General features: G+C 32.6%; 1 protein-coding gene across 1 annotated transcript in view; it reads right to left on the reverse strand.

Annotated features, from left to right (window-relative positions):
* The window catches only part of Rtkn2 (rhotekin 2), a 68827-nt gene that overhangs the window by 12131 nt on the left and 32245 nt on the right, over positions 1-24451 (reverse strand). The window contains exons 6-9 of the mRNA XM_015504698.2: positions 21747-21944; positions 14461-14555; positions 10876-10982; positions 9805-9936 (exon numbers count right to left, since the gene is read on the reverse strand). Coding sequence (XP_015360184.1) covers positions 9805-9936; positions 10876-10982; positions 14461-14555; positions 21747-21944 — 532 coding nt within the window. The remainder of the gene's footprint in view (positions 1-9804; positions 9937-10875; positions 10983-14460; positions 14556-21746; positions 21945-24451) is intronic.

The raw sequence follows: 24451 nt of genomic DNA on the forward strand, positions 1-24451 counted from the left end.
TTATTAAAAAATAGTAGAAAGACCAGTGGACTATACAAAGGGGAATGATGTGAAGGTAAGAGGGACAGGGAAAGACAGTGGAATCTGACCTAACTATCCTATGTACATATATGAATACACCACAGTGAATCTCCCCATCATGTACATCCACAAGACACTAATTAATAAATATTAATTATTGTAATTACATATATATTAATTATTATAAATAGCAGAAAGATCAGTAGAGTAGAGGGAAGGGAACAGGGGGAGAGAGGAGGGGAGGGAAAGGAGAAGTACTAGGAACTAGATTAGAACAAATTATATTCCATGCTTTTATAATTATGCCAAAATGAATCCTAATGTTACACATAACTAAAAAGAACCAATAAAAAATAAAGTTTATTTTCATTATCAGAGAATGAATTAAGCTCTAGGAAGAATTCTATCAGACTAAACGAAGGCTGAATCATAGTGGAGGGAAAAACCTATTGTTGTTTCTATTAAAAAATAAGAAGCATTCTTGTTACTGAAATTGTGCTCCCTTCCACTCAATTTCGTTTTAATGCAAATTTATGACTACTTTTTGAATATGGGATTAAAATAAATTCAACTTTTAAATACGAAATATGTGATTTTATAGATTAATGTTTATATTTTTAACAATGTATCATTTAAAATGAAACTCCTATGTAGAAATTGTGATGAAGTAGATCATTTATATCCTCCTAGGAAAAAAAATACAAGAATCTACAGATAAATACTATACACTCCATTAACTCTGGCAACCATAAATACCACTACATTTTTAAAACGTGAGAGGTTTTTAAAAGGTGCAAATGAAATGCAAAAATCTGAATAAATTTCTCTTTTCACCCAAAATAATTTAACTAATAGGAAATATCTTACACTAAAAATTACACATTAAAGGGAAAGTGATTAGAACAAGTAAAGTTTCTCAACTTTAGAAACTGCATGCAAGCTGTTTTTAAATGGAGACAAGTATCAATAATAGTACTCGGGTATTCCCTTCTCAAAAGAGAAAGTGATTAGAAAACACTAAAGTGTATTTTAGGGCAGCTCATTAAAGAATTTGTAATGGGTAGAAGAGAGAAGTATCTCTTCTTAGCAGGTTCTCAAAGCAAGCAATTTGGGACTTTCTGCCCCTTGGTATATCTACCACATAAAATATTGCCTTGCACCCAGTAAGTGGCTAAAAAAATTATGAATAAAAGAACTAGAGAGGAAAAGAACAACCTAGATAATGATAAAAGAAAATTTGGCATTAAAAGACTCAGATCCCAGAAACAGCTTAAATCCAACTCTTTAATTTAGATGAGGAAACATCTTTTGAGAGAGAGATGTTCTATGTGAGACTTGAGTTTCCCATTTTGCTTTTGCTTATCCAAAATCTTTTGATTGATTTGTGTGGATTGGTACTCAACTTTTATTGATTGGAGATTAATTACTGTAAAATTTTAATTGAGAGCTGGCTTTGCTTTTGAAATCAGCACACACATAACTACAAACTTCCTCTGCATAAGATAGTGGCAGTACCCAGAAAAGGCCAAGTGAGGGTTATAAAAACAATATGAGGAGTCAATTTTGTAACAAAAACATAAAACTCCAAAGTTAAAGGAAAATTTCCTTCAGGGTTTTCATTATTTTAAATTGAAACTGTTGTTTAACCTCTCCATTTCTGGGTAAATGGAAAATTAATAGATCAGGACTAGATTTATAAATTGTTTATTATTTTACTTTTGACTTTAAAAAAGTTTACAACTGCACCATATTATGGTCTAAACAGTCTTCCCTATAAAGAGGAATCAGAGCTCTATGGAAAAATGGCCAATTACCAGACTGAATCTAGAAAATGTAGAGAATATGATTTTGGAGCATCCTCTCTTAACAGAAATCAAAAGTTACTAGGGTTGTGTCAAAAGGATTCAAGAGCCAACTTGAGAAGGATTCCATTAGTCAGCATGGACAATTAAAGCATCAATAAGAATAACACTGGTCATGGGCTGTTTTTGAATCCATAAATTTATATAGAGAATAGTTCAAAGAACTATATTTGAATATTGAACATATATTTGAACCCATAGTCATAATATTTAAATAGTAACTCACTGGCCACCTTTGAAGGTGTAATCACCTAATTTTTTAGGAACTTACATATAAATACAAAAAGAAAGAAAAAGAAAATCAAACCCTTATTTTGTCTTTTCTGTAAGAACTATACCTCAGGGTAACTAAACAATTGATGACATAGAGGTATTCCCACCTGATAAATGAACGAAGAATTGTTAAAATATTGTCAGTTTGCAGTCCCTAAAAATAAAATAAAATAAAGAATCTAAGCAATGTTCATCAGTGGATATTAAAATGAGTGGAAGACCCAAACATATTCTATACCTCCTAATAACAGTATATAACACTTTCTAAAATATCTTCTTGGGGTGGGTCGTACTCAGTGGTAGAGTGCTTGCCTGGCATGCATGATGTCCTGCATTCAACTCCCAGTACCACACACACAAAATAATAATAATATAAAATATCTTCTTAACAACTAACTAACAACTTGAGAATGAGTCAAAATATAGAAGAAAAAAAGGCAACCCAGAAATGTAATCAGCAAAATTCAGATTATAACAAACCCTGTAGGATGAATAACTCAATTATCTTCAATAAATAAATGGTATGTGTGTATGCATGCATGTGTATTTGTGTACATGCACAAATGTGTAAGAGACAGAAATAGAGAGAGAGAATGGAACAAGAACCAAGACTAAAAAATCTAACCAACTGAAATGATGGGGATCCTGATTCAAAATACTGTTGCAAAAACGTGCAACAAGAATTTAATGATATATTAACCACATATGACTATACATATACACACAACATACACACACACACACACACACAATTGTTTTTTCTTGCCACACTTGGAATACTTTCAACTAAAATAGTATAGTCTCTAGGATGTGCTTCAAGTAATTCTAGAGTGGGGGCAATGTGTAAGGCTACACATTTACGTACACGCTAGACATTTACTTACATCCTTGGTCTCATCTAATGTGCAGTCGGGGATAATAAATGTTGCTGCTTAAAACAAGCCTCAGAGTTTATACATACTCTAAAAATCACACACTCACAGTAAATGACTAGGAGTACTTGAACTGTGTAAAGCATAGCCATAAATTAAACCAAGTATTAGGGGTGATCACTATCAATTTGATATAATTATTTTCAATCTATGATAATGTAAACTGTAAATTCCTAAAGAAAAAAGGATGTTTCAGAAGTTTTTTTGTTATATTTAATAAAAGACAATGTGAATACTTGATAATGGTCAGATATTAAGAAGACTAACATAAATTAAAAAAAAATACCATGTGCTTTATAGTAACTTTTCTTTCTGGAGTCCATGATAAATATAATAGCTAAAGGTAATTTGAAGACAATTTTAAAAAGCTCTAAGATGTCAAACAGTGTTATTGATTTGCTTAGTACAGACTACAACATGAAAATGAATGATGTATAGTATTTAAATCAAGAAAAGACTATTGATCTCAAAGACCATACTTCTTTTCTATCCCACCCCCACTCCATTGGCAATGGATAAAGCTTTGGCTTAATAAAATGCTTTCTACAATGTAGAGGAGATTCAGTTAAGTACCTGTTATAGAGAATGTCTTGCTCAACAACATTCATAGTGAAGTGTTTTGAAGTTGAAGCAATCACTTTGAAGTAAATCACCCTTTCAAATTTGGATTGAAAAGGGGAGGGGAACAGCTTTTAGGCTTTTCTTCCCTTAATGTGACTATTTCCACAGATGGCTCCCTATGAAAATTAATGAACTGACATAGCCTTATAGGAAATGCCATTTAGAAGGACAAGAATTATGGTTACAGAACAGACTCTGTGATCGAAATAACAGTACTATTATTTATATATCTTAGCAACGGCAAAATTCAGTTTTCACATAATTTGTAAAGTAGCATTATACAAAATGATTATTTTCTAAATCATGAAAGAAAAACTCAGATTTGTATTTGATGTTTCAATTATTAAGCTTAAAAAGAATGTAGAGATTTAGCATTGGAAATAAACTGAAAACAAAAGCAAAAACATTATCTTAAATTTTTGATTTGGTCCTTACCTGCTATATTTAAAAAAATTACAAACTGGCATGTATCAAAATATCCACTGTTTATTTAACAATACAGTAATGTCTAATGGACATTGTCCATTAGACACCCCAAAGAAAGTGGAAAAATCTCTACCTTTGTATTTTAAAACCAAGTAATTTAAAACACAGACTACATATAAAACCTGTTTATCACGATATGAGACAGAGTGTAGAGGTAGGGGAAGGAAGAAGAGAATATTTATAATACTAATTTGCTACCCACAGAAAGGGCAATACCAACCCCAATACTATGTTACCAAAAAGACTACAATACCAATGTGTACCACGAATTCCCTACTCTGAAAATTGGTAATTAAAATATTAAGATTTATCATCCTGCCTTCTCAGAGGGGATTCATCCCTAGTTGATTCTTTACAAAAGAATGCCAACTAATATATGGAGAAGGAAGGAAAGTATGAGAAAATCATATGGAATCTCCAATATTATAACTACACAGGGGAGGAAAATTATAGAAACCATTATGTGAAATACTGTTGGACAACAAAGATCTCACATAGCACCAAGGTAGCACCTCAATGACTACTTGCTAACTTAAAAGAGGAAGAATTACTTCTAGCTGGAGAGGTGGAATTATGAGTAGTGAGTCAACTTGACATCATGTGCTTCCTAACAGAATTCCTTTACAAAGCATTTGTCAAAACTCTAGCCAAGTGCAGTAATGCACACTTGTAATACAAGCAACTCAGGATGCTGAGGCAGGAGAATCATGAGTTCAAAGCCAGCCTCAGGAGATTAGTGAGACACTTAGCAACTCAGTGAGACCCTGTCTCTAAATAAAAACATTTCAAAAAGGGGCTGGGAATATGGCTCAGTGGTTGAAGCCCCCCGGGGTTCAATCCACAGTACCAAAACAAAACAAAACAAAAAAACTCTAGCAAAAAGGTTTAAAATGAATATAATCAAGCCTTCAGGCCTCATTCACAATTTAGAATAACTATAGAAGATACAAAATCAGTGAACAGTCCTAGATTGAAAACACAAATTGAAAGGACATTTTGGGGTCACTGAGGAAATCTGAATGGTCTAAATATTAGATGACCTAGAAGTTAATTTTCCTAGTTGTTATAATAGTACTATAATTATATATGCATACAAGTCCCCTATTTTTAAGACTTGCATGCTAACTTATTCAGGGACAAAGTGTCACTATGTTGAAGTCTTATGTTTCAATGGATCAGAAAAAAATACAGATACAACTAAAGAGAAGACTAAAATATGGGTGATCACTATAGTATGTTTTTAAAACTTTTCTGTACATTTATATCATTTTGTAAACTCAGAAAAATAAATAAAACTTACTTTAAAATAACTAATATATTTCTTTTAAATTTTTTTTTTTTTAACAAGGGCTCAAAGGAAGCAGGAACTGAAGTAGACGTAGGAACTGCAAAGGAAAGTTTCTACAGAGAAAAAGAATAGGAATCAGCACTAGAGAAAATTAAGATTACAACATTGTAAAGCTGGAAAATGGAGGATTTTGTCATTGGTTTCAACTTTGAGGGCAGCAATTAAATTATATTGATATTTCCGACCTTAACTTTCACCTCTTGTTTAACTTTCAAAATTCTCTTTTGTACTTTACAAAACTCTCTACTTTTGTAGATTGTCATGTATGGGAAGAAATATTTGAGTCATTAGTCTTCAGGATCAAATATGGTCCATGTTGCCCCCAAGTCTAAGTCTAAATCTATATTAATTGCTGGCTTAATAATTTTTCTGTAAGTACATAATGGTCAGTTGTGGAACAAGCACTGGAATGTCTATTGCTGATTTCTGTCATCATAAGAATGGCACTGATTATAGAATACCATCAGTCACCTGGCCATCAGCTTTTGTTACCACTAGGAAAAATAAATCAACTAAAAAAGGTCAATTTGCTCAGGCCATGTAAACACTGTTACCACTTTCATGGAACTGCATCATTATAATTAGACAGGAAATACAGATGTACTGGCTATAATCACAGAGGTGTTTCATTATATATTTCTTCCTAAATTGAAATGGTAAGGATACAATACATGGCTAAGCCATTACCTATAGGTCGACTGTGGCTTCAAGCTCATTTCAGAAATACTTTTTACACTTAAAACTGATTCAGAGTGGGTGTAGAGACAGGAAAGTCTAATTTTACCTTCTAAATATGGTCTAACAGTATGTCTACGAGGAAACAGAAAAACAGACAATGAATTTTTATCTTATTTTCCCCTACCCATTAGAAAAAGAGTGAGTCATCTAATTTTCCTTACTAGTTTGGCAAGTTCTGTCTGATTTCCATGTCTGTTTCTTCATTTGTGAAACAGAAATAACATACCTGCTTTGTCTACCTTAAAGGGCTGAGATAAGGTGAATTGAATACTGTGGAGACTTTCTTCAAATAAAGGAAATAACTTTAAAACCATTATCTGCTTAGTTATGAATATGAAGAAAGGACCTACAGAATGGGAGAAACTCTTTGTTGGCTACTCTTCTGATAGAGAATTAATATTCAGAATATTAAAGAATTCAAAAAACTTAACACTGGAAAAACAAATAATCCAATTGATAAATGGACTAATGAACTAAATAGACACTTTTCAAAAGAAAAAATACTAATGACCAACAAATACATGAAAAAAGTGTTCAACATCTTTAGCAATTAGGGAAATGCATATGAAAACTACACTGAGATTTTATTTCACTCCAGTTAAAATGTCAGCTGGAGTGGATGTGGGGAAAAGGAACACTTTTACACCGTTAGCAGGAATGTAACTAGTACAACCACTATGGAAATCAGTACGAAAATTCGTCAAAAGACTAGGAATGGAACCACCATATATCCCAGCTAGTAACCACTCAAGATTTATCCTGAGAAACCAAAGTCAGCATATTATAGTAATACCTGCATACCTAATTCACAATAGCCAAACTACGGAACCAGCCTAGGTCCTTCAATAAATGAATGGATAAAGAAAATGTGGAACATTATACATAATGGAGTTTTCAGTCATAAAGAAGAATGAAACTGTGTCATTTTCAGTAAAGATAGATAGAATAAGCCAAACTCAGAAAATCAAGGATCCTATGTTTTTATATGTGGAAAGTAGAGAGGATAAAGGAAAAGAAAGGTAGGGAGGGGAGAATCTCAAGAAAAGTAGAGGAGGACCACAGGAAAGAGACCAGAGGGAGGGAGGAACGGAGAGGAAATACTGGAGAATCATATTGAACAAATTATATTGTTATATCATGTGTATGTACAAATACGTAACAATGAATCCCACTATTACATGTAATTAAAATGCATCAATAAAAATATGAAAAAATATTTGTTTAGATTAAATCTTAATTTGGTTTATGACTATTTATACTCTACAGTACAACAAGTAAGAAAAAAATTGGTAAGACTGCATTTTTACTATCTAGTTATCTAGTACAAATCAAGTTAGACATAATTACATATGGTAGAACTCTTCCAAAAATATTTAACCTGAATCTAGTGAAACAATTAGTCACATACATTACAAGAGAAAAATTGGCCTGAACTTTTAAAAAATGGTAATGTCATGAAAGATCAAAACAAACAAAGGCAGGACATGAAGAGCATATTTTTTGATAAAAGGAAATAAAGTACTTGGTGATCAGAGGTTCTAGTTCAAACAAAAAAAAGTTACAAAGAATATTTTGGGGACAACTGGGGCAATTTGTTCTGCATATTAGATAATTTTGTATCAACAATAAATTTCTTTAGAATGATAATATATGGTTCTGAAGAAAAATGTGCTTTAGGAGAAATATGTCAAAATATTCAGGGGAGACATGTTATACTGTGTACCCTGATTTTCAAATGATTCAGAATAAAATTAACTAGAGAGAAAGCATGTAACAAAAATATTAACAACAGCTGAAGAATCTGGGTGAAGGATATATAGCTATTCACTATTTTGTTTTAATTTCCAAAAGACTAAGATATAGAAAAGCGAGATTAAAGAGAAACACTATGTGAACAAACCAAAATAAAATAAAAGGTGGCAAGTAATGAAAAAAATCAATTTTTCATTACTAAAATCACATTTCTATAAACCTAAATTTTCTAAATAAATTCACTGTAATAAAATTGATTAATTACTTATTTATATTATTCAGGAAGAACACTAATACTTCTAATAAGCAAAAGTTACATTAGATGGTACCACGATATTATAAAAAGTTGGTGGTGCATGCCTGTAATCTCAGCGACATGAAAGGCCTCTGAGGTGGGAGGATTGCAAGTTCTCAAGGTCAGCCTCAGCAACTTAGGGAGGCCCTAAGCAACTTATTGAGAAGTGAAACCCTGTCTCAAAATTAAAAATAATAATAATAAAATAAAAAATTATAAACCACTGGGGATGTAGTTCAGTGATAAAGCACTTCTGGGTTTAATACCTAGTACCTCAAACAACAATAACAAAAAACCCACTATAAAACTTCTTTTTTTTTTTTTTTTTTAAAGTCTTACTAAAGGATTTCCTTTAGGAGAGAAAAAAAAAAAAGCAGTGTAATTTCTAAAAGCAGGATGGACAGCGAGACAAAAACTCCATTATTGGAAAAGGTTATGGAATTAAACAAGTCCATATAGATCAGAAGACTGTGCTGACATGTTTTCAGGAATACACTATTCTATAAAAGGACATATGATTTTACATTTTTCTTTAAAAGTTTAAAGTAGAACATGTATAGTAACAGATGTGATAGTTCATATTTTATCATGTACTCACTTCAGTTAAATCACTCAAAAGGCAAGTAAAATAAAACTAGAAACAAGTGCTACCCAACAGGCAGAAAATACAGTATTTTACTCTAGAAATACCATTAAAGTGTTCTAGAGTAGGAATACTATAAAAGAGAAGAAAGAGACTATCTCATAGATACTAGAATTGAAAACATGAAACTAAATTTAAGATAGTGAGAAAAAACAAACTAAGTCTGCTTTATTTGGAAAGTTTTCCTACATAATTTTAGTTGAAAAAATTATAACTTAAATTTCAATAGTTTTTTGTTTTGTTTTGTTTTGGTACTGGGAATTGAATCAGGGACACTCGACCACTGAGCCACATCCCCAGCCCTATTTTGTATTTTATTTAGAGACAGGGTCTCACTGAGTTGCTTAGTGCTTTGCTTTTGCTAAAGTTAGATTTCCCTGTGCTGACAGAAGATTGGACAACTGCCCAACGATTCCAAAAGAAATCAGAAAAGATATACTCAGGAATATCTTTTTATGGGTTGATTTGAATATTAACTACAAAGAGCATCACTGTAACATGAGCTAACATTTTATGTTTACATAATCTCTTAGTTAAATAAATTCATGAAAAATGTAAATATCTTGTTAATGTGGAGTTACATTCTTTAACTTAAAACTTATTTACCAGTATTGGTTTCTCTTACTGTGTTCTTAGAAAATATACAGCATTTCCTTTAATGAATAAGTTCTATAAAGCAAAGAAATAAGAACAGAGTAAATATTAAATTATCTTTATGAACTAATCTGTTTTTAGCAATCCTTTCTTTGTAGGATGACAACAATGTGAATGAAGTATATAAACAAGAACAAACTTCATAAAACATTTTATTTTCAAAATAGCATTTCCTTTACCTTATGAATGGGCACTACCAAGGTTGGTTCCATTTTAGTTTCAATTTCTTCCGGACTATAAAAACAATACAGTTTACCTCCTCTCAAAACACAATACAACCTTCTCCAACTAATCAGACCTTCCACCATTTGCTGGAAAAAGAAAAAAAATCAAGAAACAATCAACTATAGATCATTATCACCTTCCTTCTAAATTCAATACAACACCTAAATAATTAAACTTATATTCACTTTTTAGACTTTTTAAAATGTGATGAAATAACCTTCTAATTTGCTTTACAATAAGTTCAACTGCCCCAAATCTGAAAGAAAGTTAATATCAGAGAAGAAATGTCTGGAATTCTGAAAAGCATTAAAGCAAAATGAAAGTAATTATTACCATATAACTTTTACACACATAAAATCATAAATCAATGTTTTAGGAAAGCTAGTCTATTAAAAATTAGTGCTTAGAATCTCACAGCAATTCATCAAATGACTCAGGAAAATTATAAAAATAACTCTCAATGTTGAAAATATAATTTTCCCTTACTGTTCTCAGAACATTAGAAAATGTTGACTACCTGGTAAGAATGCAAATTTTCTTTCCCCCTAATGGAATCTTTTAGAAAAAGCTATTGATTCATTGAAGCCCACAATTAATTATTTACTGAATATAAATAACTATGGCTATAAATAAATCAGGAGTAGGTGGCAAAGAGGCAGCTTTGGAAGCCCAGAGGCCTAAACTGTGCCAGAAGCTGTTTGCCAGAAGGGCCTTTTTGTGAGCAATGTTGCACAGCCATCATCAGTTTCCACAAGGAGTCCTCTGTTGCCGATTACCTGCTACTTACTGCAGGGTCATGGAGCAGAGGAGCAGGGAGGAGTAGCTCCAGAGCCATCAAAACAGCATCAGACCCCTGCCCTTGCCATCCTTCTCACCCCAGCACTTCCCACAGTCTATGTTTAACAACATTTAGAAAACAAACATTTAAAAAAAGACTTCTCAATATTAGTAGGTCAAACAGCTGTCTGTATATTAAGATTTCAACTAAAGCTACAATTGTTGTAGGATATTTAAAGTCCTCTAACCTGCTGATTAAGAAATCCTGCACATGCATCCTCAGCCATACAAGCTGGCTGGGCAACTAATCGGCAGCACATGTTGCCATATAAGGGAAGCCAAAATGAAGACTCCTCTATTCAAAGGAGAAAGAAAAAAAAACTCAAGTTATAAATATATGCTTATTTGAGGTCATTACACATTTTGGTATTTCTTTTTATAGGTTTTTCATTATACATTAACATATTTTTAAATTAGTTTTATATAAAGGTTTTTACCTACTCATGTACCAGTATTATATTTAATGACGATCAAATATAAGCAAGTAGAGAGGATACAATAATATTAAACTGATAGTTTAGAGTATGTGATCACCTGGAATAATCATGGATCTTTTAGCCTCTTAATTTTATTTGATCTTAAAAGTAATTATTCAATAGGGATTATTCAGAGACTAGAAGTAATCTCTTTTAATATAAAAACATTCTAATGATTTGTTGGTCAAATTCTACTTACTGCTCATTATGATAACTAGCAAGAGGATCCTCTGAATGAAACATTATTTCAGCCAATAACTTTCTTCCATTTTCCCTTATTGAACAATTAAGTCATAATCCATTAGGTACAGCCCCCCAAGATCATCTGTGCAGGGATTGAGGAAGGAGCTATGCTGTCCTTGAGCTGGGTATGGGAGCCAGACAGAATGAGGATAAGCAGGAGGGCTGCCAGCATGAGGCAACAGAACTTGAATGCGCTGAAAGGATGTTCACATCCAGGCACAGCCTACACTGGGGAATCTGTCTGGAGTAGGGAGAGTGAGGAGGGCAGATTAGAGCCATAAGGGGTGGTGTGATGCAGGGAGTAAGAGCCTCAGCAGAGTGAGGAGGGCCTCCTTATGGAGTGACCGCTTGATGTGAAGTGTCAGAACACAAGCAGAATAACAGTGACCACTTCTGGTGGGCATCCCACTCACGGGAATCAGAGACTGAGAGCAGTGAAGGAGCCATCCACACATGGTGTGAATAGGCATAGTGTTGTCAGAGCCCTACCTCCAAGAAGAAGGGCGACCAATGTTCCTTAAGAACAAGGCTGACTCCAGGGATGGGCCAGGGGAAATACATGACAAGCTGGAGTACTTAGGTATGTCACTGAGCAGGAAAGTGCTCAAAGAAAGATATCAAAAAGATGAGCACCATACTAAATATGAGCTCCCACCGGCCCAATCTGGAACAATTTGACCCTTAAAAAAAACAGTGACATCAATGGGTTATGGTACATTGGGTAAAACAGAAAAACATGAATCCAAAAAGTAGAAGTCTTATAAGAAATGTATACTTATGTAGTTTCAAAGCACCTACTCCCACCACAAAATATGTATTAATTTGAAAGTAGAGAGCAAAAGAGTAACTTTACAGTAGACAAACTTAACAGATGCCACTTTAACCAAGTGTACTGGGATGAATCAAAATTACATGCCACTTGATAGGATACAACAAGAGCAAAACATCATTGTCAAAGATACATATTCTGAATCTTAATCCATATAAACCTAAAATGAGAAACTTTTACAAAATAACCAACTATAATACTGAAAAATATCGAAGTCATAAAAGTCAGTAAAAGACTTAGGAAGTGGTCCAGACTGAAAGAAACTAAAGAAGTATGATAATTAAATTTAATGTGTAATTCTGCACTGTTTTTTTTTTTTTTTTTTTTTTTTAGTATAAAGAACACTATTGAAACAACAAGCAAAACTTAATAATTAGATGGTAGTAATGTTTTAGTTTTCTGAGTTGGTAGTTGTGGTGACATAGTGGAATGACATGATAGTTGTTAACCTATTAACATTCTCAGGGGTAACTTAGCATCATGTAAGCAATTTGCTATAGTGTATTTTAGTGTGTAAGCAAGTATATATCCTTTGTATAGAAGGAAAGTACTGAGTAATTTTTTCTGTGCATCAGGTACAAATAAAAATCCAACTGTTAGTGGACTACCCATGGCTCTTAGTGCACACTGATCCACACATAAATGACTTTTGAAGTTTTCACTGCACTCTTATGGGCAGTACCTATAAAATGGCTACCATAAGCTATAATTATTATTTACATAAAAAGTCTTAGTAACTCTGAAAAAAATTGGTTTTGGTAAATACAGAATTATTTAATACATAAATGCAGGGTAGCCAAGGTGTTTTATTTGGTTAAAGGAAAAAGAACAGCCATAACACAGAACAAAAAGTAAAACAAAAAAAGTTTTCAATAACTTACCTACCCAACATTCTACTATGGAATAGCACACAATAAATTTTATGGGACTATTCAAATCTTTTTTAATTAATACCTTGTTAAAGCTGCTAACTTTTAGAAATAAAGGGCTTGACCTGGGAGAAATAAATGTATAAACATAATACATGGATGATTCAAACATGCAGACACAAATAAATAAATGAGTCACAATTTCTTAATATAGGCAGGAAATGCAATAAGAATTCCATAAAGGCATGTATCTGAGTAGTATATCAGAAATTTTTTATATAGGGAATCACAGATTTATGAATGAATTATGCTCTAAATACTTATAAGCCAGTTGTTTTTAAGTTAGAATATACTTCCTAAAGAAACAAAATAACAAATGATTTGATTTTCAGACCAGAATGTAAACTTAGTGCAATCAATAATATAAATAGAACCAAATACCACATGTAATAATGTGTTTCTCTGTAAATAAGTTGATATTTTATGTGATGTAAAGGAAAATAATTCCTTCCTGCCTGCATTTCCTGAAAAGTGAATATAGAATTCCTTGCTCCACAGCCTGCTTGCCCAAACTCTGCAATCACCTATTACTTCTAATCTGGGTTTCTCAGTGTTGGGGACCCCTGTGGAAGACAGTATACAGCCACAGTTCTTCCATACTTCTGACAAGAAATATGGCATCTAAGGCTAGCTATTTATATGTCTAAGTATTAATTTCTCATTAAAAAAATACCACTTACCTTAAGTAGGGGGTTTGATATGAAAATAAGATAATGCATACATGACATCTATTATATGCCTGGCACATAATAGATGCTTTTCCTAATTTCATAACTAGGGCAATCTCACTGCCAAACCACATCCACAGCTAAAGGAGCCTGAAGCAGAGTAAATAAAATAAGCTTTACTCTTAATTATATCACAGTGAAACTTCGGATAAACAAAGGAAAAGAGATTAATAAATGAAACAATACTTTCACAGAGGTAAAAAATAATTCTCAATAATCAATAAAAGAAACCAAAAATAAAGTGGAGTTTGGCTTGATTTCAAACCTAAATATGAGACAGGTCTTTAAATTTCAGCTAAAAAAGTAGTGAAGTCATCAACTTCAAGTCAAAGATAAGGACTCAGACAACCTCTCACTAAATCTTAAAAGCAAATCTCAGCATAAAGAAAGAAAAACACTTCCTATTTGGGAAAGGGAAAGATACATTTAAAAGAACCTAGAGAATCACTCATGCCCATATTACTTAAGCCAACATCCAAATCAGAACATTAAAATTAGAAATAATCAATGTCACCACATATATATTGACATACTATATGTAGTAAATAAAAATATATAATGTACTCACCATTTCCATTAATAGATAGATTGTGAGTCTTGAAGCTATCATCAGCACTTTCCAAGGTTAGGGTGGTATGAGCTAGCAAATTATACTTTGCACCACTAGTGGTGAGAAAGAAGACATATTATAAGTAATTTTATGTTCTCTATTATGTAATATACTTATAAATGAACAAAATAACAACCTGATTTAAAAAATGGGCAAAGGACTTAAACAGACATTTCTCCAAAGATGAGAACACCAAAAAGCCATATTCAACATCAACAGTCCTTTGAATACAAATCAAACCACAATAAGACATCACATCATACCCGTTATGATGGCAATTAGTAAACACAACAACAGATGCAGAAAGTAAGGAATGTTGGCTAGGATGCAGAGAAACTGGAACCTTTGCACATTACTGACTCTGACTCTCCCTGTTTCCTCATTCTCCATTTTATAATGCCTGGTCACCTCTACACAAATTAAAGTGGGGCACAATTCTTGCTGAATTCTTTCTCTCAATTGCAATAGCATATCCTGATTAAAATCTGTACTTACCCCTTTAACTAATGCCCAGCTTTGTTTTATCTTTTACAAAATGAATCTCCTTCTAGTTCAAACATGACTTCAAAGATTTGGAATTCCTATCTATAGTATGGGAGAATGGATGACTTTATTACTAATTCCATTTTTATCACTATAGCCACTTCTATGCTACTTAAGCTAAAAGAGCATTCTTGCCAAAACATCTAGGAATTTTGGTGACAAATTTCATATCCTGGCATTTTGTGGTGATAAGAAGATAATTTTTTTTGAATAACAACTTTATTTTCTGTACTAATTTAAATTCATTTGTGACTTTTCTTGGTTTTTATTGACTAAAACAGTAAAATATCCAAACATGAAAGAGTATATTAAAAGAGAAGAGAAACAAAGAAAAAAATGTGAATAAACTTTAAGAGACTGATGTCTGATGGGAATTTTTTTAATTGTGCCAGGTGATACATTTCATAAACCTCCTTTGTCTCTTACTAAATCTTTAATGAAATCTTTATAACAAAATAAGCATAAAATTAATAGCCACACAATGTATGCATGTATTTTTTTTTAAACAAAGACCCAGCCCATAGAATGTTCCCCACCGGGAGAATGTCTCTTGGTTTTTAATGTACAATCATTACTAAAGACTAGAAATATCTCTCAATACACAATGTTTTAGGTAAAAATTTATATAGGAAAATTTATGTTTCTGTCTCCAAATCTCAACTTGACATTTTAAACAAAACAATGCATGAGTAAATTTCAAGTCACATTTAACAATCAGTATAATGTCAGACTTACATTGTAGACTCCTGGAAAAGTTTACTAAGTATCAACAAATCTCCACTACTGCTAGAACTAAGAGAGGTATTAGTCTCACACTTAATGTGGGCCACTTTGAATGCTCTACAGAGCTATTCAAAAATAGCTTTTATTTTTGTCTACTATCTATACAATGAGTCTATCAAAGTTGAGGAATTATTAGATGAAACTGTGGAGAAAGAATTAGTGTAATTAAGACCAGCAATTACAATGGAAGAGCTATTATATAAAAACCTGTCTATTAATAATCACATGAGTTTTATGGATTTTATTCTGTGTGAGATATAAACCAAATGGTGAGTTTTGATCAGAAGAATGTGTTATAGTCTGCTTTGTACCATAATTAAACGATTACTCTGACTTCTGTGTTGAGAACAGACTACAGGGGCCAAAAGTGAAAACAAAGACTTCAACTAGAAAGCTCTTCCAACTGGCCAGGCAAGGCTAGAATTGGATGGTAGTGATACAGTGGTAGGAAGTGGTAATGTTCTTGATAAATTCTCAATGTTGACTCAATGGGAACATTAATTGTGGAAGAAAGGAAAAGAATCAAGAACATTTCTGAGTCTAAGTCCAAACAATTAGAAAAGTGGAACTGTTGTTGTTATGGTTTGGATCTGGAATGTCCCCTAAAGGCTCATGTATTGAAGACTTAGTACCCAATGCAGCAATATTTGGAGGTGGGCTTGTGTGAAGTGACTGGATCATGAGGGTTCTAACTACATCAATGGATTATCCAATTGATGGGTCACCTGTGAATGGACTACTGGGAGGTGGTAGAAACCGTAGGAGGTAGGGCCTAGTTAGAGCAGTAGGCTACTGGTGGTTGTGACCTAGAAAGGTCTATCTTGTCCCTGGCTACTTTTTCTCTTTCTTTCTGCTTCCTAGCCACCATGAAGTGGAGCAGCTTTTCATTGACATACCTTCTACGATGTTCTGCCTCACCACAATCCACCATCAATTGAATCCTCTAAAACTGCGAGCCAAAATAAACTTTTCTGCCTTACAGACACATTTCTTAGGCATTTTGTCACAGGATGGAAGGCTAAAACAGTTATTTACTAGAATGAGGAAGAAAGAGAGGAACAGATATGGAAAGTAAGAATTTAATTTTGGACAAGCAAGTTTAATTGCTTCAAATATCTAGATTTATTATTGGGTAAACAGTTAGGGTACAGCCTGGTGACAGTGGAGGAAAAAGTATTGGATATATAAATTTGGGAATTACCAGTATGTAGATGAAATTTAATCAAAGTTATAGAGTCCTGTGAAGTCCAATGGCCAAATACTCCATCATCTCAGATTAAGCCGAAAAGCAAGAGGCGAGAGGAAAGGAACAGTCACCGTGGTAGAAGAAAAAAACCAAGAAATCAGTATCCTAGAAGGCGAAGAAAAAACTATTTTATGGAGAATGATTAATTTTGTTATTAGTCTGAAGGTCCAGGAAGAAGAACACCAATAATTGATCATCAGATGTGGTCACATACAGATAACTGTTGACCTTGACAAGAGTAGCAATTTCTGCAAGATAGGATGAAAGTATCACAATAGAAATCATTGAAACAGTCTGAAAGAGAATGGGAAGAGAGGAAGTGGAGATATAAATATAAAAAGCTCTTTCCTATAAAGGACAGCTATGGAATGGGAGGTGTTTATGTGTGTGGGAATGATGCAATAGAAGAAAAGCTAATAATATAGGAGAAAGGGGAGCCAGCTCTGACTAAGGGAGAGGATGGAATCTAGTTCACAAGCAGATGGGCCTAGATACAAAGGCAGTTCACAAGGAAGGAAACAAAACAGACACAGATGCAGGTGGATGGAGGGAATTTGAGTTGTTTTCTGATTACTTCAGAAATATCTCTGATATATGAAACAAAGTCATCAGGTGTGAATGAGGCATAAAAAGGGGATATCTAAAGTTAGCAAAGACAGAAATTATGTGAAATAACGTAAAAAGAGGTAAAGTGGGAGATATGAAAACCTAGTAGAACTGTTCAGTCATATACTGAGAACCATCTATCTAGAGTGAACAAAGCAGAGTGACTGTTTTTCTCCAGCTTCTTCATTTATACCTCATAAGTGTAGGTACACTGCAAAGATGCTAAGGAGAATGTAACCAAGGTTGAAGTCCTTCTAAGGTACGGTACGTATGACAAAAGGAAAGATATGCTGGGAAAGAATAAAATAGTAAATCTTGAAGTCTAAACTAAGCTGGAGCAAGAATACTGAATGAAAGAACCTGGAAGATGTGGTAAAGACTGAAAAACCTAGTATAAAGATTTTAGAGAGCATGTAATTATTAGTAATGACAAGACCAAGGAAACAATCATGGGATAGATGCTGAAAAGGACAGGATCAATGAAGGCAAGAAGGTCATGAAACTAAGAGATCAAGTTACTAAACAGGGTGTCTACAAGTATACAAAGAAATTTTAAGAGTGACACTGTAATTTATTCTCATTGATCACCAAAAACACTTGAGTAGTCTTCATTTTAAGAACAGTAATTTCAATACACAGTAGAACATAAAATATTGCTATTAGTGTGCACTGGAAGAAAACTTATAAACTGTGCATCTGAACTTGGAACACTGTAGAAGTGGCATGTTTAGGGAACAATTTGTGTGGCAGAATAGGCTAAAGTTATGTAATGACCAAATTACATGTTTAAATTGTTTCTCAGGCCTTAAGTGATGATTGTGACTGGGAATTTTCTTCCTCAACTACTTTAACATAAATATGCAAGACATTAACCTCTATTTCCCATGAATGCTACAGGTGAAAAGAACTATACAAAAAAGTTACTGACATCCTCCTAAGAATGGTAAAATTAAGATATAACCAACAAACAGATAATATGGCCATTAAAATGATTAAAGACTCTAGAATAACTTTGGAGAAAACAGTATAATTAGCAATGTCTAAATATCTCCCAAAGCTAGGCATTTAAAAACCTGGGAGGAAAATACCACCTCAAAATTTCAGAAGGTTTTAATTTAAGTGGTTGAATATAAGGAACATTTTTTCTCTTCTTGATTCTATTTCTCAAATTTATATCACTTTTCTAATTAAAATAACTAATGTGGTTAAATGATACTACAATTAAAACCATCCCTAAGAATCAATTACATGCAAAGTACTATAATACTACATCTACATATATTAAATTTAAGGCACTTTGACAACTAATATCTTTTTTAATATTCAAAACAATTACCTTGGGTAGGTAGGGCAGATATTTCAGCCTATATTTTCAAATGGAAAAAATGAAGTTCAGAGAATTTAACTAACTTGCCTGTAGCTAACAAGAAGGCCCTACTATACCATACTACTTTCATGCTTCATTAATCGTTTAAAAAACCTTTTCAATTAAAACAAATACAAGGGCTATTAATGCGACTCAGTGGTACAGTACTTGTGTAGCATGCACAAGGCCCAGGGTGTGATGCCCAACACCACCAAAAACAAACAAACAAAAAACAAAACTAAATATATAGTACATAGTGACATTTTACTCCAAGAATTTTGAGTGTAAGGGCCTCGAGTTAACCTCTGAATACAATGTACCAACTGACATAATTGCAGAATAATCATTTCTAAATGATTAAACAATTATATGCAGAAGTAAATAAGTCTTTACTCATATTTTAAAACTGCATTATCTTTCACAACCTCAAATATTTAATAATCTTGCTCCTAAAACATAAATAATCTATATATCCAGACAAGGATTAGGATAATTGTTTTGTAACTCCTGTGTAATTTAAAATGTAATATTGTGCCTTATTTTTAAATATTTTAATACAACATTTGTACAGTAAAATATCACACTTGATTTTACCAGTTTTCACAAAATTATATTTTAAAAGGTATATGATTATTCAGGTGAGAATAATGTACTAAATAGTTAAAGGAACATGAAATAGATAATTCAGCTATTAGAGGAAATGGCAAAGTTGAATTAAAGGAATTTCAGTAAGCTAAATTCCATAAATAAAATGAATAAATGAATCACATCAGGGAGCATACTAAAAATTACCAAAAATGTTCACTGTCTTCTTTCAGATCCAACAATACTTTATGATGATATTTCAAGTTACTTCATTTTTAAACCATGACTAATTACAATGCCATTGCTTCCAAAACCAACAATGACTTCACTTTTAAAACATTCTTGTCAGGATAACATTTTCTTTCTAAAACATTACACTCATTCCTTTTAGCCAACCCTAATATTGAGTTCCCAAAAGTTTAATCAGCTACATTTTTAACTGAATGGGCCAACAATTATAACATGAGGGGGGTGATGTGAAAAACAACTATTTTAAACTGTAGTCTGAAATAATGCCCTTTTATCAAGAAAAATAGCTATATTTGGTCACATGTCATATTACCAGGAAAGATATACATTGTTTTATATGTGTTCATTTTGGTTTAAAATTAGAATCTACAGAAGTCTTCAGAGTGAACTAGATCACACCTCTAGAGCAAAAAAATTAATCATTTTATGCATTTTGATTACTAATGTTATTCTCAAAACTCCTGTCACGGTGCTAAAGTGGACAGTTAAGGAAGTATCAGGTAAAAATAGGGGAGGGGAGGGAAAGGGGGATAGGAAGGGCAGCAGAATAAAATAGACATTATTATTGCTGTATGTATATAGGTGACTGTATAACCAATGTGATTCTGCAACCTGTACAATCAGAAAAATTAGAAATTATACCCCATTTGATTCAAATGTATGAATTGTCAAGATCATTGTACTGCCATGTGTAGCTAATAAAAAAAAAGAACATTAAGATGTTGGCTTATGAAATAAAATGTTGGCTGACCAAGCTCTTTAAAAAAAAATAGTCCTTGTATAACCTAGTATACTCTGGATTCACCAGAAGAGAAGAGAATGCTGGTATTAGGAGCACATAATATGGTGAAGTGTTATACAAGGTATTATTGTATGTTTTGACCAACTATAATGGGACAAAATAAGCAAATGGCAAAGTTGCATGAGAAATGTTCATAAAGAAAATTAGTATTTGAATTCTGGGACAAACCAAGTAGAATGACAAATGTGACTAGCAGAGTGAACACTTATAGAAATACATGCCTATCCCTATGAAAAAGAATTTAAGACAAAATAATGTTATTCCTCCAACTACCTCTAGGCTTCAAAGAGAAATACAGGTTAAATATAGGTTCTAATATAATTTAGAATATACTTAGCTAAATATAGGTTCNTTTGTTTTTTTTTTTTTTTTTTTGTTTTTTTGTTTTTTTGTACTAGGGGCACTTAACTACTGAGCCACATCTCCAGTGTTTTTTCATTTTGAGACAGGGTCACATTAAGTTGCTGACTGTCTCCCTAAGCAGCTGAGGCTAGCTTTGAACCTGCAATCCTCCTTCTTAGGCCTCCCAAGCCACTGGAATTACAAGCATGCACCACCTCACCCAGAAACCTGTTTGGATTCTGATTTGAACAAACAAATCACAAGAGGGCATTTTAAGAATGGTACAATTTGAATATAGGCTATATATTAGTTATATTAAAGATATTTTTTATTTCATTTCATGTAGTAGTGATAATGTAAGTTTATTAAAATGTGATAAAAAAATTTAAGGTCTGTGAGAATAAATCAGGCTATACATACAGAAATCCAATTAGTAGACTTAAATGTAGCAAAAAATGGACAGACACACAATCCCTTCTCAAGAAAAACATTTCATCTTTCTGGTAGATATTGGAATTCCAAACTATTAAAATACTGTGTCAATGACTTCCTACCTTCAAAGGAAAATACTACACTTAACTCAGCTGGGTAAATGTCAGACAACTAAGTTTTGTTTCAGGATGCTTTTCCATTCAAAACGTAAACACATACTCCATATATTATACTTTGAAATATCACAAATGTATATTATGTTACCATAAAAACTGTATTAGAAAACTTACACAGTAGTAGAATTGAAGAACAAACATGTTTCATGATTCTCTTCCTGAAGCACTGAATTTATTTTCTTTCCTGTAGCTTTACTTATAGATGTCTTAAGTTTCTTAGCTAGCTTTTTTGGTGTATTGGTTATGGAAGATTCTTCTGTACAGCAACTATACATTTCCACCTTTATCTGAAAGTCTGGTCCTGCTTCATTACTATAAACAAAGGCATTCATGTTAGAAATTTAATTCAGTAGAAAATAAAATTACAACGTCCTTTGATGTTTCCATAACATTCAAAAACAGCATTTACAATGTAATGAGACAGAATCTTCCTGTTTATTTAGTATCTAAATGGTCTAAGCATGTCACTACAACTTTCAGAGCTATCAGCTTCTAAAGTAAGACAAACTTAACTCAGTAAAACAAATGTATAAAGGCATATTACTTTAAAAGAATAAAATGCTATGGTCATTCTGTTCCACTGCTATTTGTCCTTTTCTGGCCTTTAATACCGCTGTTTTTAAGGTATTTAAATTATATGTATAACTTCTTGATATGACTGTTCCCCAAAAACAAAATCTGCTGAACCTTTAGTTTCTTTCTTTTTAAAAAATTATGACTCCATTTATATAAAATGTCCAGAAGGCAAAATTATAAACACAGAAAGATCAGTGGTTGCCTTGGGAATAGAGGGTAATGGGGATTGACTACACACAGGTTTAAGGTAATGTTTGGGGTGATGGCGATATTCTAAAACTGAATTTGAACATTTAGTTTTCATTTCTTCTTCATAGTCACTTAGTCCCCTTACCACTGGGTATCCCATCCCCATTTCTGTAACCTAATAACTATAAACAACATTTCACTTTTTGGTTATATAGGAGAGAAAAATGTCACAAAGTTAACAGAAATGATAACACGTTCAGGCATGAATTCCTTGGGATGTGCTGTCTTGGTGATCTTTGTATTCTTAACCCAGCCTTGTGCCTGGAACTAGAAGGTGCTCAGTACACATTTATTAAACTCATATGAAGAAATTCTGCAATTTGAGCAAATACTAAGATTGGCTTTGCCTATTTTCAGACACAATGAACTACCTTTAGCATAAAATATTGTGGTGGTGTTACTAACAATAAAATAACTTAAGACTGCAAAAGAGGTCTGTCAGCAACAGATGTTGCCTGCAGACAGAAGGTCTATCGGTCTCAAAGATTTTAGAAATGCAACATGAACTTTTTAAATGGCCAATCTATAGTTTGGATAAATCCAAGAAACAACTTCCAGATATTTTTATAGTTTATTATTTGGCAGCTTCTAAACATACAGTATTCCTGGTAATGACTAACAAATGTCAATATTTAGAGGAAAACCAGAGCTTCATAAATATTGAATACTTATTAAAAACAATCATCATAACCAAAAGCACATTTTTAAACATTTAGAACATTTGTCAGCAGTTATTTTTAGAACAATTTTAAATATTTACAGAATTTTTAAAAAATTATAAATCATGTGTTTTCTTCCCAAGTAATTCATATTGTTCTTGAACCCTTGAAAAACAGTCTGAGTTTTGGCTTTGTGGTAAAAATAAACAATAGCAAAGTGATGTGAAGAAAAGAGTCCCATTAACAGGATAATTTTGTCAGAAAAAAAATTTCTTAACAATAGTTGATAATGGAAATCAATATATTTAGATAACTAGGGAAAAAAATTTAGCCTCAATTATCTAAGTATTAGGGGTTGTTTGGGAGGAGAGGGACCCTAAATAAATTCCTTTGGTTTAATACAGCTTATAAAAAGACCTGCGTTACTACTAATAACTCAGAACAATACATTTTATTTTTCTGCACTCTACAATTACTTCAGGACACTGGACCAGAAGCCACAAAATATGGTTTGCCGTAGTCTTTCTAATGTTAGATCTGAGTGGCAAAACTAGTCCTCTGAATTCTCAACTGAAGCTCTACAGCTGAAAATGGCAGAAACCATGTATATTGATTTTATCTTAATAGTTCAGTAGATATTAACATTAATATATGAAGATAGAATCTTTGAAAGCCTAAAAGAAACACAAATCCCATACTAATTTAGGCCAATTTGAAAGACGGCAGGAAAAACTTATGTTGGTTAAAAATTATTTCTATAGCTACCTGATGTGTTCTTTCTGGTTCTGTATTATGACCACAATAAAAAGAGCCTGTAAAAGAGCAGGGGCAATAAAAACAGCCCTGAGGATCATCCATTTTTTTTTATTGTTTGGGAGTATATGAAAGAAGCGCACCATAAGAAAAAGAACACCCCCAAATTTACCAAAGTGGTTTTTCTTATGATTCATATTTCAGGAATATCTTATAAATGAATCTGTTTTACTGTTTTTTGTATTTCTGTAATTAAATTTCTTATTGAGATAGAAGAGTCTGTTTTATGTTCAAATTCACTCTATATCAAACAATACTAAGTGAAATTCCATTCTAGTCATAGTTTAGTCAATAATGGAAATATATTTACTATAAAATGTTTTAAAATTTATCATATCCAATGAGTCAAATATTCACTGCTAATATTCATTATAAGATTTCCATTTTATTTTACATCATAAATTTGCATATGAAAAAATGGCCTCATTTTGAATAAAGTAAGACTACAATAACCCAATAAATAGACCTTCATCCAAAGGCTCCCAAACTAAAATTCTTTAAGAAAACAAACAAACAAACAAA

This window comes from Marmota marmota, unplaced genomic scaffold (genome assembly GCF_001458135.2).
Source record: "Marmota marmota marmota unplaced genomic scaffold, marMar, whole genome shotgun sequence".
In the NCBI taxonomy this organism is placed as follows: Eukaryota; Metazoa; Chordata; class Mammalia; order Rodentia; family Sciuridae; genus Marmota; species Marmota marmota.